This window comes from Brassica napus, chromosome C3 (assembly GCF_020379485.1).
Source record: "Brassica napus cultivar Da-Ae chromosome C3, Da-Ae, whole genome shotgun sequence".
Classification (NCBI taxonomy): domain Eukaryota; kingdom Viridiplantae; phylum Streptophyta; class Magnoliopsida; order Brassicales; family Brassicaceae; genus Brassica; species Brassica napus.
In genome coordinates this window covers 40,523,933-40,538,645 of record NC_063446.1, presented here as the reverse complement: position 1 = coordinate 40,538,645, position 14,713 = coordinate 40,523,933, and the positions used below count along the sequence as shown (strand labels likewise).

The window sequence follows — 14,713 nt, the reverse complement described above, 5'->3', positions numbered from 1 at the left end:
ACTAAAAGAAATAACTAAATGATACTTTCTTAACTATGGGAAAAGAGAACTCATGGATATAGGGATTAGACCTCGGGTGATCAAGTTTTGAACTAAGGATGGCAAACGATCAATCAAACTATCAACCTTAAGCTTAGACACAATCCTAAACAAACTCTATGTCTAGATGAATGTTCATTTACTAACACAATTCAAACATCAAATGTCTTTGGTTGAATAATATGAAAAACAATCATAACTAGCAAGTCAAATGGCTATCTTAGCACCTCTAACAACAAATGTCTTTGGCAAAGTATGCTAAAAGCTTAGAAGAGTTGTCTCGGGCATTTCCTCGAACACCTTTCGGGTGAGAAATGCCTAAGGATTAACAACTGAGTGGCCAACTCAGAAGATGCATTATGTTCACTCTGTTAGCAAGGAAATATGAATGATCTACACTAAAACATCCTAGCTCTAACCTAATCACCTTTAATCTCCCTAACCCATGAATTCAAAAGGTGATTACTCACTAATCTCCATGATTCTTCTTAAACCCATGTTGGATTTCAGATTAATCATGTGGAGAAACACAGAAAATAGATATAAGAACACAGAATTTCAATAACAAAACTGATCAATTGATTCAAGAGATGACTTTCCAAAGGTTTTTTTGGTGGTTTTTCTTAAGAACCAAGATGATCTGCCTCCTCGGCTTACAGAGTATTAAAACACAGGTTTAGAAAATAAAAACGTGCATAATGAAATGACCAAAAGGCCCTTGAGAAATCATAAGTTCGAGCAGAAATAAGACGCGCAGCGACCTCGGCTCGTCGCTCCGACAAGTCGCTCCATGCTTCGGGAGCGACCTCGCTGTGTCGCTGCGAGAGGTCGCTCCGGACTCGTTCTCGCGTCTCCGGGTGATGAAAACGCGAGCGACTCTTCCCTGTCGCTCTGGTAAGGTCGCTCTGATAGGGAGATCAGAGCGACTTGATGGTGTCGCTCCGGACTGGTCGCTCCCATGCGCTGCTCGCCCAATGATCACTTTAAACACTTCTTTTGAACTCCAAATGCACCCAAATGTCTCCAAGAATTCCATGTGGTACTCCAATATCTGATAAGGACTCATGTATGCAAAATGCAACCTAAACATGGTTAAATCCTAATCTATATGATCAAAATGCACATGAGTGAATGGATAAAACAATAGAAATATGCAAGATATCAATAAGGCACCCATCTGAGCTCAACTAGAACCACTATTGATGTTAACTGAGGCTCCTCCGGCGAGAATTCAGGAGACCACAGAGCTATGTACATAGGGTACCCTGCTCTAATCCACACATTTCTAGCCAAAGCCAAAGTACGAGTACGACGGTTGGTGACTCTGAGAAGAAAACTTAGCGGACTAAGGCGGTGGACAAAGATTCTTGGTCCAGACTGGCTCCAAATGGCGTTAACAATTCCAATAATTCTTCCCATATATGGTGCTTCACCAATAAACCTAACGAATATGAAGTCACATAATAACGTATGGTATTAGAACAAAGGGAACACCAAATATATGCTGAGACGAAGAACCTAACTCTTCCCTCATAGCTGACCCGTGGATAACCTCTGAATACTTCCGAGTTCCATTTACCGCTGGAGAAAGAGGGATGAACCCTGATACTACAGGATTATCCAGATTTATCTCATCCTCCAACGACTCATAGATAGTCTGTGTAGCAGGAGCTGGAGGTGAAAAGGAGGACGAAACTCTGACAACAAGACTGGCAGAGGCATCACACACAACCTTATCCGAAGCCAGAAGGGAACCCCCTCGGAATTTCCTCAACTGGAGAAGCAGTCGAGATACCCAACTTAGCACCGGAAGGAGAATCATAGCTTGTTTACGCGTGAAGAAACAGACGTCGATTTCAAATTCTTCGCAACGGAATTTGATTTCTTAGTACCGGCACGAGATGCTACAATGTAACGGGGGAAATTGGAGGAGATGGGGATGGAGGAGAGAAAGCTTTTCTTCCTCTTACCCATCATTAGTATTTCTCAACGGTGGCGTGAGGCTCACCGTTGATCAAAAGCAAAAGTTGTGGCTTTTAACGTTTCTGTCTATAGTAAAATCTTATAGGGAGATTCATCCCATGGGCAAAGTGATTGTTAAATTATTGCTACCAAAATATAACTGTTCAATGTATATCATTATAATTTAAATTCAAGAGAGTTAAAAAAAATTGACAAGGAAAAAAATATTTTAATTTATGGTAAAGAATTTGAACGACAATTTGAAGATGAACAAAAACCTAAAAATATTTTTTGAAAACAATACAGAACTTACCATAAATATATTTAGAAGACCAAATATTATAAAAATTACAATTTTATAATGAATCTAAATATGTAAAAAATACCATATAAGAACATGTGTTTTAGTATGACCTGAGATTAACGTATAGGTTCGTTCACATTTGATAGGACTTTGAATCCAGAGAACCACCGCAATTAAAGGTTTTCAAATTTGAAACGAAAGATTAATATCAAAAGTATACTCAAATGTTTATAGAAAAAGAACAACATAAATATAAGAATGTCATTTACAACAAAATCATGAAAACTTATATTAGTTGAAGAATCATGTTCAATATTCTTGATGTCTTGCACTCTTGACAATAACGTCAATACATGTTTAGTAAAACTTTTAAATAACCATCTAAACTATCTAAACTATTAAAATTGAAGTACAAATAGTACTTACCCCTAACTTTTGCCAAATAAATACATTTGACTGCCACTGGCCGTAAAAATCTATCCTTTTAAATTTTTCCTAAATCATCGTAAACAAATTGACGTCTCTTATCCTAAAATAACTTGTAACTAAACCGGCTGTATTATGTGATATATTTACCATTTTGTATTTCATATGTGTATTACGTTTAAAACCGGCACACTCCATTATTAATACTTCCAATTTAATTTAATTCATACTCTAAGGACATAGTTTTGAAACCGATTCAATCTATGATAAACATATTATTTAATTGTAGTAAGATTCTAAAAACATTGTGTTGCACCGTGCACCGAACCTGAATCTGTATTGGTCTGTTTCTTCTTCCCTGCAGAATGACCACTTCAACTTTATCTCTCGACCTCCGAATGGTATACACTATACAATTTAAAATTTCTAATTATTAAACTAAACCGGGATTGGATAAAAGAAACTGAATCGGCCATACCAAATAATTTTGGTATTAAATTTATAAATGTCCTTCGAATATGGTATATCCAGAGTATCTGCTAAAAATATACGTAGATTTTGAAAAAAACCGTTTTTGTCAACCTAAGATCACGCTATTACTCAATATCACACCAAAAACCACACATATACTAACTTTAAGATCGATCTTCCAAAATCACGTAATATCTAACTTATTATCTTTCTTAACTCTCAACTTTATTCCAAAATTTATCCTTTAGTTCAAAAAATCTAGGTATACTTGATAGACATCCTGATAATCAACTTTTTTGGCCCATCTATAAATAAGAGCAATTCATTACAAGCTATAGAAATAAACACCAACAACGCAAGATTATTTTTCTTTAACAAATTTATTTTAATAGAAATTAATTCTAAATATTTTTATATATTTTATGTATTTATTTTATTTGTTTTTAACGGATGCTAAGATTTTGGAATTGGAAAAAATTATGACCCATCCCTATATTATTTTAGTTAGGAGATTTAAATTTATATCAGAATATTTTATTAAGTTTTAATTTTAATTATAACTACAAAGATTAATTTTCAATCTAAATTTATCTTTAAATATTACTAATACATAATTTAATATAAACAAAAAGCTAAAACATAAAATAAATATCCGCCCGGTCGGGCGGGTCAAGGTCTAGTGAATATTAAATGCAAAGTTTTTTTTAGCCAAGAAAATGCATAGTCTTTTAAGATTTTTAAAAAGAAAAATAATTAAAAAGTGAATACCTTCTATGCTTGTATCTCCCGAACATTGACCAGATGACACATTCGAGGGATGCTTGAGAATTATTGGCAGAATATTTATTAAAGAAAAAGAGTGTAAGACATTTGATTGATCGACGTCGATATCTTTTTGTTATCATTTTTATCCAGAGATTTCTTACTTATGCAGAAGCAAAAGAAGTTAAAGATAGTGGGAGATTATAAGGCGTAGTGAAAAAACAGTTTTGTTGAAATAATATGAAAGAATTTTTTTTTATTAATTCTTTTCTTTTCAACAGAAAAAATAACACAATGAATTTTGTTAAAAATATAAAATGACACATGTCATTCATACAATTTCCAATTGACTCATGTTTTATATAATAAAAGATTTGCATCACCAAACAAGTTAAGAGCATTGCTAGTGAGAATTAATTTTAAGTGTTTTACACAGTCCAAAATCATACTAGAATTCATAAGTTAATCAATTATTATGTGTTATCATCTGTTTCCGCTCTGTCTAACTTAGTTGTCCTCTACTTCCCTCTTCGTGATTATCTTATGCTTACCACGACAAAGAGGCGTATGGTTCTCCTCAAGTATCAAAGATACATTTTTAAAACTAATCAGTTGTAATCTTCTCAAGATTATAAATGGAAACACAATTATATAGCTATTGTGCTAGGTATTAATCAAACCTTAAATGAAACTTAGATTCCATTATCAATTCTTTAAGTGTATTTGGAGATACAAAAATCAAATTTACATTTTTCAAAGCATCTGAAGAACTAAGAGCAGACATCATCTAACCTTTCAAATCTCCCTTTCTCATTTTCTTAATTGTTTGCTAGAGATTTAGTGTAGACTTAGTTCATTGGGGAGGAAGAAGAAGAAGAACAGCCTATACACTTTTCTAGAATATTGGTTGCATCTTGCATCAAACATTGGTGACAGCTGCTTGTATCAAACGTTGTAGAATACCTGTTTACACGTTAATAATAATTTCTATATCCATCACATTTTGTTTTACATTCATGTAAAATGTAACATAATAAATTATGTTTGCCGCAGGACAAAACTTTAAAGACTATTTTTATTAACCCCCATGATAATGCAATACCCACAGCCCAAGTATATTTTGATACATGCACCCTATTTTTTTTTTGAAAGCTACATGCACCCCTCTTATGGAGATTTGAATTTATCACTATTGATTTCTGTTTTATTTTGAAAATTTAAAGAAGGAAATGAGTCGACCAAAAGAAAAGAACCGGATCTACTATTGTTTTTGTAAATTCTGTATCTTGAAAAAAATATTTTTTTTGATTGTTTAAATTACTATAAATTTAGATGGCTATTTGTAATCTTATCAGTATTCTAGAAATATTCTCTCTCTTTTTTTAAAAAAAAAAGTTTCAAGCTAATTCCTTTTGTAGATAATTTTTATTAGTTTAGGTCTTTTGCTACTGATTTTATATTTTATTTTGTTCGATACGATTTTTTTGTGTGTTTATATATTATGACTTTTTTGTTAGTTAAGCTCTTTTAATGTTGGTTTTCAAATAACTATCATAGTTATGAAGCTAATTTCCTTTTTAGTTACTTGTTTGTATATTTATTTTTATTTTATCTTGACATATATAATGTTTTCGAAATTTTATATTTTAATGACAATTTATTTTTTCTTTTTTTGGTTAATTAAGTTTTAGAAATTTGAAAGTGCATCATTCTGTGTATTCAATCATGTATCTTCTTTGTGGGAAGGTGGAAATCTCTATGGGAAGGAAATATGTTTTTAGCCAGGGGCGGACCCACCTTGTGAGGAGGTGTGGCACGTGCCACATACTAACATATAAAATTATCTTAAGCAAACAAAGATACGGATTAAAGTTTTCAGCTCTGATGGTTTAAAAGGTTCAAGGGTGCCCCATGCAACCCATGTTCGACACAAGTGAGCGTTTTTTTCTTCAGATTTTTGTCTTTTAGTCACATTTTTATATAAATAAGTTTTCATTTTCCTTTGCTTTTTGCTATCTAATAGAAAAGATTTGTTTTTGTTCATTTACTTAAATATTACCTTTTACCTTTTCAAAAATATAAATTATTTTGTTTAAGTTTTAGTTAACAATTATTTTATCAATTTTATTTTTAAACTTATATTAAAATAACCAGTAAAAAGTATTTAACATAACAAAAACCTGTCTATCTTATCAATTGATTCAAGTTTTTGAAAATAATTATTTTTAAAAATATTCTTTAAAAAACTGTAATTTAATAATTTATTTAATTAATATATAATTAATCTTTTAATATATATATATATTAATAAAGTTTTATAAATATAATATATATATAAATATTATGCCTCACATTAAATTATTTTCTAGATCCGCCCCTGTTTTTAGCTACATAGAGTGTAAGCTATTTCATTTCCTTCTTAGATGTTGGTGTGACTCCTACAAATTCTTTGATGTATATTATTTTAAATTAACATTCATCTCTTAGTGTGATTTAATTGAGAACCATCTTATCATTGCAGCTCATGTTGTATCTCGCAAAGAGGAAAACAAGGCTATCCTTGCTCCCGAGGTCGAGGAGACGGCACAACCTCTTATAGATCCTGGATCTAAGAGGTATACCAAATTATTATTTTTTTCAAAAAGCAAATTTAATTATTTTTACTTCATCGTTGTGGTAGGTATGCTGCTGAGATTACGGAAACGTAGAATTTCCCCGTGATTTACGTCCACAAGAGGCTTGTGACCGTATCGCCGAGAAATTGAGAGAGAAAGGTTGGAGTGGACGTACAAACATCACTATTGGTGTGACTCCTACAAATTCTTTGATGTATATTATTTTAAATTGACATTCATCTCTTAGCGTGATTTAATTGAGAACCATCTTATCATTGCAGCTCATGTTGTATCTCGCAAAGAGGAAAACAAGGCTATCCTTGCTCCCGAGGTCGAGGAGACGGCACAACCTCTTATAGATCCTGGATCTAAGAGGTATACCAAATTATTATTATTTTCAAATAAAAGCAAATTTAATTATTTTTACTTTACTTCATCGTTGTGGTAGGTGTTGGACCCGAATGTGACCCTCAGGTGAGGTACCGATAAGCGTGAGCTACCATGTGGGTTGCGATAAGCCCATCATAACAAAGGGAGCTGAAAGTCGAGCTGACGACTGGACCTGGGAGACATCATAGCAGAGGTCACGACAGAAAGTGAGCTAACACCTTAAGAGACTCGGTCAAGAGGAGCCTACAGCGAGTTCCGTAATTGAAGCCGAATATCTCGGAGAACAGTTGAAGGGTTGCCAACGAAACCTAGACTATATAAAGACGGAGAAGATAAAAGACAAGCCATCTCTCTTTTCCATATATCAACTTTTGTACTAGATTAAAAGCATTATGTATTCTTTAGTAATCATCTCAAGATACATTCCTTTGTATTCATCATCTTTCAACTCATCAATAAAATCATATTCATTCTTCAAGTTTATTTACGGGATTCAGCCCACGATTCTCATTCATCTCTCTTGACCTAACCTAAATCTAAGAAGTGAAACCTTGTCTCTCACAATTGGCGCCGTCTGTGGGGACAAATAATCGAATCCCTTTCTCTAAAGCTTAAAGGATGAATCCATTAGACGGAACGAATCCATCTAACCCCGATCAATCGAACCAGAGCAATAGCTCACCGAATCGCACTGCTCCGGGGGCAAATAACCCGAGAGCCTCCGGAGGGACCAACTCTGGGTCCTCAGCCCTCAATAACCCATCGCATCAATCCGCTCCGAACCAAACGGAAGATCAGCTTTCTGAGATCCGTCGGATGATGCTCCAGTTAGTGGACAAAGCTCAAGAGACCGAGCGAACGGTGCAACAGTTAGCCGAACGGCAGCAACAGTTCGAAGAGATAACCAGATCTCAATCCGCAACGACCCAACCGTCCGTCCACCAGGGAAGAGGAGTCACTTTCCATGAACGGTTAGCTGACCCTTCCTTCCCTAGAGAGCGCCTGAACTTCTCCCCTGATAGCCCAGGTGCAGAAGGGCAGGAACCTGCTTTCCAAACGCCTCGCGCTAGGACAGCTCCTGCGTTTACCCCTCCTATCACCAGCACCATGGGGAGCAATGTAGCTACAACTAGCTCCATGCCTGATCGAAACACCGGTGGGAGCACCCGTTTGCCTCCACCGCCACCTCCTTCCGGGTCTGGAGCAGGAACCAACATACCGTCCGGGGCCAGAACATCAGCTTCAGTGTTTCAAGCTAGGGTTTCAACCCCAAGCACAGACGAATACCAAAGGACGGATGCTGATCCTGCAGCTCTCCGCACTAACCTCGCTCGGAGCCTAAGGACCAATGAGCGACCTATTTCGCCAGCTAGCTGGGAAGACGACCGAGCTCGGTCTCACCAGGAACCTGCTCGCCGAGTATCTGATAATGACCCAAATGTCCTTCCCTTCGAGGGACCTGACGCAATTCGCAGGTACATGGAGCGAACCCACGCAGCTCTCCAGAAATTGGGAGCTCAAGTTCACAAGGTAACGAGCTCAGCTCCCGAAATCGAGAGCTTAATTGAGGAGACTCGTGGAACTCCGTTCACCGATAGAATTGCCAACTCTTACATAAGAGATACTCGAAAAATTAAGATTCCTGAATACGATGGGAACGCAGACCCAAAGGCCTATTTAAGAGCCTTCCGATTAGCTATCGTTAAAGCTCACTTCACAAAGGAAGAGTGTGATGCAGGATATTGCAGAACATTTGCCGAAAACCTGATCGGAACAGCTCTCGAATGGTTCTCCAGCCTCGAGCCGAACTCTATAGACAGTTTCGATCAATTGGCTAACGCCTTTATGAAGCAATATTCAACTCACATCCTGAAACAAGCGTCTGAGGCTGACCTCTGGAAGATCAGACAAGGACTGGGAGACTCACTGCGAGTCTACATCGAAAAGTTCAGAGCAGTAAGAACTAAACTCTCGAATCCCAACGATCAGGTAGCCATTGAGGCTCTTAGGAGAGGTCTCTGGTATAAATCAGGTTTCTTCTCGGAGCTAACGCTAAATCCCCCTCCAACTATCGATGACGCCCTCCATAAGGCCTCTAGATACATTACCTTGGAGGAGGAAATGGCAGCATTAGATAAGCTCCACAGAAAACCCCAGAGTCACCCGAAAGGCGAAGCCTCCGATGGAAAGGGACCTCACAAAAGAGGTAGCTCCCGAAATAATCAGACCCAGGGAGAACATTCTTACGTAGTCGAGGAAGACAAGGAAGAAAAACCTGTCGCCGCGACAGCTAAAGCCCCCTGGTCCAAAGGTTATGACGAGAGCAAACATTGCTCTTACCACGATCGAAAGGGACATTCAACCGAAGAATGTTGGGACCTCCAACGACAACTGGCTGCTAAATTCGCAGCCGGAGAAATAAAAGATGTGGACCTCAAAAAGCCACAACCTTATCAGAAGAGAGGTCCCAGAGATAGCTCTCCAAAACGCGAGAGGTCACCTGAAAAAGAAACAGACTCACCACCCCCAGCTCCCAAAAAGAGAGTCGATATGATCCTTGGAAAGTTTCCACAAGGAAAAAGCCTACAAATCGAGGCCCTCTTGAGTAAACCACCTCCCCAATCGAGCCCTGGCTCAAGGATCGATTACATCCTTGGAGGGTCCGATGTGTGTCAAGACTCCGTTAACTCTATTAAAAGTCACGTACGGAAAGCTGTGTCAAACACTCAGTCCAAACCGACCAAGCCTGAGTCTAACACTAAGATCTCTTTCTGGGAGAGTGAGACATTAGACCTCGATAGACCTCATGACGATGCCCTTGTCATAACATTAAATATAGCAGGGTACGAGGTACCTAAGCTCATGATCGACACCGGAAGCTCCGTCGATCTTATTTTCTACAACGCACTAAAGGGAATGGAAATAGACGACTACGAAATTGTCGACCAGAAATCCAACCTCGTAGGTTTCTCAGGTGAAACAGCCACCTCATTGGGAACAATTAAGCTCCCAATTATAGCTGGCGGAGTCATGAAAATGACCAACTTCATAGTTGTCGACAAACCATCCCCTTTCCACGCAATCCTCGGAAGGCCTTGGATTCATAAGATGAAAGCAGTAGCTTCAACTTATCACCAATGCGTGAAATTTCCAACAACCAACGGAATAGCTACCATACACGGTAGCCAAAAGATTTCAAGGATCTGTTACCTGGGAGGATTCGAGATCATAAAAGAATCCCCCCAATAGCAATTACAGATCCAGGAGAGTCGCGAAATGCAACGAAATATCCGAGGTCCCCCTAAGAACCTCACCGAAAAAGTTAGCATCGACGACTCAAATCCTGAGAAACAGGTGAGCATCGGATCCGAGCTACCTCTCGAAACCAAAAAGGAGCTCGTCGAATTCCTAAAACAGAATATCAAAACCTTTGCATGGACCACCAGCGACATGAAAGGCATAGATGCAAATGTCACCACTCATAAGCTCAATGTAGACCCTACTTTTAAACCGATCAAACAGAAACGTCGTAAGCTAGGTCTAGAAAAAGCCCAAGCTGTCAACGACGAGGTCGATCGACTAACAAAGGCCGGGTCCATCCGAGAGGTACAATACCCCGATTGGCTAGCTAACCCAGTGGTAGTAAAAAAGAAGAATGGGAAATGGAGAATCTGTGTAGACTTCACCGATTTAAACAAAGCCTGTCCTAAGGACAGCTTCCCGTTACCTCATATCGATCGTTTGGTCGAAGCAACGGCTGGACACCAGCTCTTGTCCTTTATGGATGCCTTTTCAGGATATAACCAGATTATGATGGATCCTGAGGATCAAGAGAAAACCGCATTCATAACTGAACGAGGAACCTATTGTTACAAGGTCATGCCGTTTGGTTTGAAAAACGCGGGAGCTACCTATCAAAGGTTAGTAAATAAAATGTTCGCTGGACAACTCGGAAAAACCATGGAAGTCTACATCGACGACATGTTAGTCAAATCCTCAAAGGGGGAGGACCACATCTCCCATCTAAGAGAATGTTTCGAAATCCTCAACAAATACGACATGAAGCTAAACCCAGCTAAGTGTACCTTCGGAGTACCTTCCGGCGAATTCCTAGGTTACCTCGTAACCGAAAGAGGCATCGAAGCCAACCCGAAACAAATAGCGACATTCCTGGAAATGCCATCACCTAAAACGACCAGAGAGGTACAAAGATTGACCGGACGGATCGCAGCACTAAATCGATTCATCTCCAGGTCCACCGATAAATGCCTTCCATTCTATAAACTTCTGAAAAATAATAAGAAGTTCTTATGGGATGAAAAGTGCGAAGAAGCCTTCAAACAGCTGAAGGCTTACCTCTCGGAACCTCCGATACTATCCAAACCTGTAGTAGGAGAACCACTGTACCTGTACCTCGCCGTGTCGGCAGCTGCAGTCAGCGGAGTGCTAGTACGAGAGGAACAAAACGAACAGAGACCTGTCTATTATACTAGCAAAAGCTTAATAGACGCCGAGACGAGATATCCCACCATGGAAAAACTAGCCCTAGCAGTCGTGACAGCTGCCAGGAAGCTGCGACCTTATTTCCAATCGCACTCGATCATCGTAATGACCTCACAACCATTACGGACGATTCTGCATAGCCCTAGCCAATCCGGACGATTAGCAAAATGGGCTATAGAGCTCAGCGAGTACGACATCGAGTACAGACCCCGAGCAGCAGCAAAAGCTCAGGTCCTCGCCGATTTCGTTATTGAGCTAGCATCCGAACATCTAGACCAGGAAACAGAGGTTCCGAAATGGAGCCTATACGTGGACGGAGCCTCGTCAAGGCAAGGCTCCGGTGTCGGTTTAAGACTAACCTCCTCAGCCGGAGAAACCATCGAACAATCCTATAGACTTGGATTTAACGCTTCCAACAACGAGGCCGAGTACGAAGCACTAATCGCTGGATTAAAGCTCGCCCTGAGCCTCGGAATTCGGGAGCTAAACGCCTACAGCGACTCGCAGCTGGTAGCTAGCCAGTTTCACGGGGAATACGAAACAAGGGACGAAAGAATGGGGGCATACCTCGAGGTCGTCCTAAACCTCACAAAGCAGTTTGACAAGTTCGAGCTAACGAGGATCCCACGAGGGGAGAACTCCTCAGCAGACGCGCTCGCCGCATTAGCTTCCACATCCGACCCTCTCGTAAAACGAATTATACCCGTGGAAGGAATCGAGAAGCCAAGTATCGACATAGCTACCAAGGCTGAGATGGATAGCAAACCAAAGGAAAAAATAGAGGATAACAGCCTCCCGACGGTAGCTACCCAAGTTTTCACGACATTCTGGTTCCCGAAAACTAGAACACGCAGCTTTAGAAAGCACACCTCCAGGAAAGCAACCCAGAACCCGGAAAACAACGACAAAAGTGAAGGTACTCACCGAAGTTCAGACTCCCTAGAGCCTAACTCTACGAGTACCTCCGGGGGCACCATCCAGACCTCGGAGCCACTTGTCTATAAAGTCCAAACAAGAAGCCGCACCGCTCTTAAAAACGCATCTAGGAACGCTACACAAACCACAGGGGATAACGAGGAAATTGGAGATATTCCTCAGAACCCAGAACCTACTCCAACGAATATCTCCGGGGGCACCACGGCACCAGGTCCCGAACAGGAATCTCCCTCCTCTCTTCACAACAAAGTTGTAGGGAGAGAAGACTGGAGAATACCGATCATGGATTACATCCTAGAGGGAAAAATTCCACCCAACAAGTGGGAGGCTCGAAAACTCAAAGCTTTAGCAGCAAGATACTGTATAATCGAGTCAGCCCTCCACAAACGAAGTGTCTCCGGACCTTACCTAAAATGCGTTCACGGCCTAGTAGCTATGAAACTCATGAAGGAAATGCACGACGGTTCCTGTGGAAACCATTCCGGAGGCAGAGCCTTAGCCATCCGAATAAAAAGACAAGGCTACTTCTGGCCTACCATTATCGCAGATTGTGAGGTCTACTCCTCATCGTGCGACAAATGCCAAAGGCATGCACCGATCATACACCAACCAGCGGAAAAGCTGTCTAACATATCAGCTCCCTACCCATTCATGAGGTGGTCTATGGACATTATAGGTCCATTAGTACCTTCAGGGAAAGGAAAGAAGTTACTAAACCTCCTGGTCCTAACCGACTACTTCACGAAATGGATTGAAGCTGAAGCTTTCCAACAAATAAACAGATTCGAGGTCGAAGGATTTGTTTGGAAAAACATCGTATGCAGGCATGGCGTCCCATACGAAATCGTAACCGACAATGGAGGACAGTTCATATCCCACGACTTCAAAAGTTTCTGCGATAAATGGAACATCCGCCTCACCTTCTCATCACCTCGGCGACCTCAAGGGAACGGACAGGCGGAGGCTGCCAACAAATCAGTTTTAGCAAACCTCAAGAAACGCCTAGGAGCCCAAAAGGAGCTTTGGTCGGAAAAACTACCCGAAGTACTATGGGCCTGCCGAACCACCCCACGAAAAGCTACAGAGGAAACTCCCTTCTCCTTAGCTTATGGGATGGAAGCTGTCGTCCCAGCAGAAACCACCGCAGGTAGCCTCAGACGGGAGCTCTGCACCTCAAATCCCGCAGCTAATAACCAGCTCCTGATGGATAGCCTCGACTTGATCGAGGAAAGACGAGACCAAGCCTTGCTTCGCATTCAAAATTATCAGCAAGCAATGGCACGACACTACAATTCCAAAGTAAGGCCCCGACAGTTCGCCGTAGGGGACCTAGTGCTTAGGAAAGTGTTCGAAGGAACAAAGGAACCGGGAGCTGGAAAGTTAGGAACCAACTGGGAAGGACCCTACCGAATTATCCACATAGTACGACCCGGAGTTTACAAACTCCAGAAGGTACGAACCGGGGTACCTGAAATCCGATCGTGGAATGCCACGAACCTCAAAAGATACTATCATTAGGTACCTAAAACCCCTGAACTACGTTTGGCTTGATCCCTTGACTGGGTACGTAGGCAACTCCGTCATGAGTGCAGCCCCAACCTCTTCTCACCAACCTCCTCACCTAAGCCAAAGGGGCAGGTGTTACCAAGAACACTTAGCCTAAAAATAGTTACTGTGTAAATAATCTGAATCATGTATTCTCTGATATCTGATATTAATAAAACGATTGATTCAGTTTCATAAACATCAAAGGTCTTAAAACCCTCCAAGAAAATTTAGGTCCCCCTAAATCGGGACCTAAGCTCAACAATCTCGAATACATTCAGGTCCCTGAAAACCTGAACCTAAGGTCTTAAAATCCTTAATACACCCAAAGGTCTTAAAATCCTTAACATAAACTAAGGTCTTAAAATCCTTAACAATCAGCAAGGTCCTAAAATCCTTAACAATCAACCAGGTCCTAAAATCCTAATCAAAACCAAAAGGTCTTGAAACCCTTATCAAAATCGAAAGGTCTTAAAATCCTAAAGAATCAGGAAAATCCCGAAATTCCTCAATTCCATCCGTTAAACTTCAAAGGCCTCGAAGTCCTTCGAATTAACTCAGGTCCCTATGAATCTAAATCCAGGTTCCTACGAACCTGAACAACCAGGTCCCAGAACCTTTCGAATCGGACTCAGGTCCCCGAGCTAAAATCAAGAACTTCTCTTTAAGGTTATCACGACCGAATATCCATTAAGCTAAATGCTTATCATAAATTAAGACTAAAGGTCCTAATCCGACTCAACGATGACAGCACACAACT

At 40.2% G+C, this 14,713-nt stretch overlaps 2 protein-coding genes across 2 annotated transcripts; one reads left to right on the top strand and one right to left on the bottom strand.

The window, feature by feature from the left end:
* Positions 1-601: 601 nt before the first annotated feature.
* On the bottom strand, positions 602-2,217 carry LOC106379992. Its single transcript, XM_013819829.3, has 2 exons — positions 1,563-2,217; positions 602-1,480 (listed from the first exon to the last, which is right to left on the bottom strand). Exons 1-2 carry the CDS (start codon positions 1,859-1,861, stop codon positions 1,201-1,203), a joined length of 579 nt encoding a protein of 192 aa, XP_013675283.1. The 5' UTR covers positions 1,862-2,217; the 3' UTR covers positions 602-1,200.
* An 8,028-nt stretch (positions 2,218-10,245) lies between these two features.
* Positions 10,246-14,690, top strand: LOC111205673. Its single transcript, XM_022701824.2, has one exon. It carries the CDS (start codon positions 10,246-10,248, stop codon positions 13,924-13,926), a length of 3,681 nt encoding a protein of 1,226 aa, XP_022557545.2. The 3' UTR covers positions 13,927-14,690.
* The last annotated feature ends 23 nt before the right edge of the window (positions 14,691-14,713 follow it).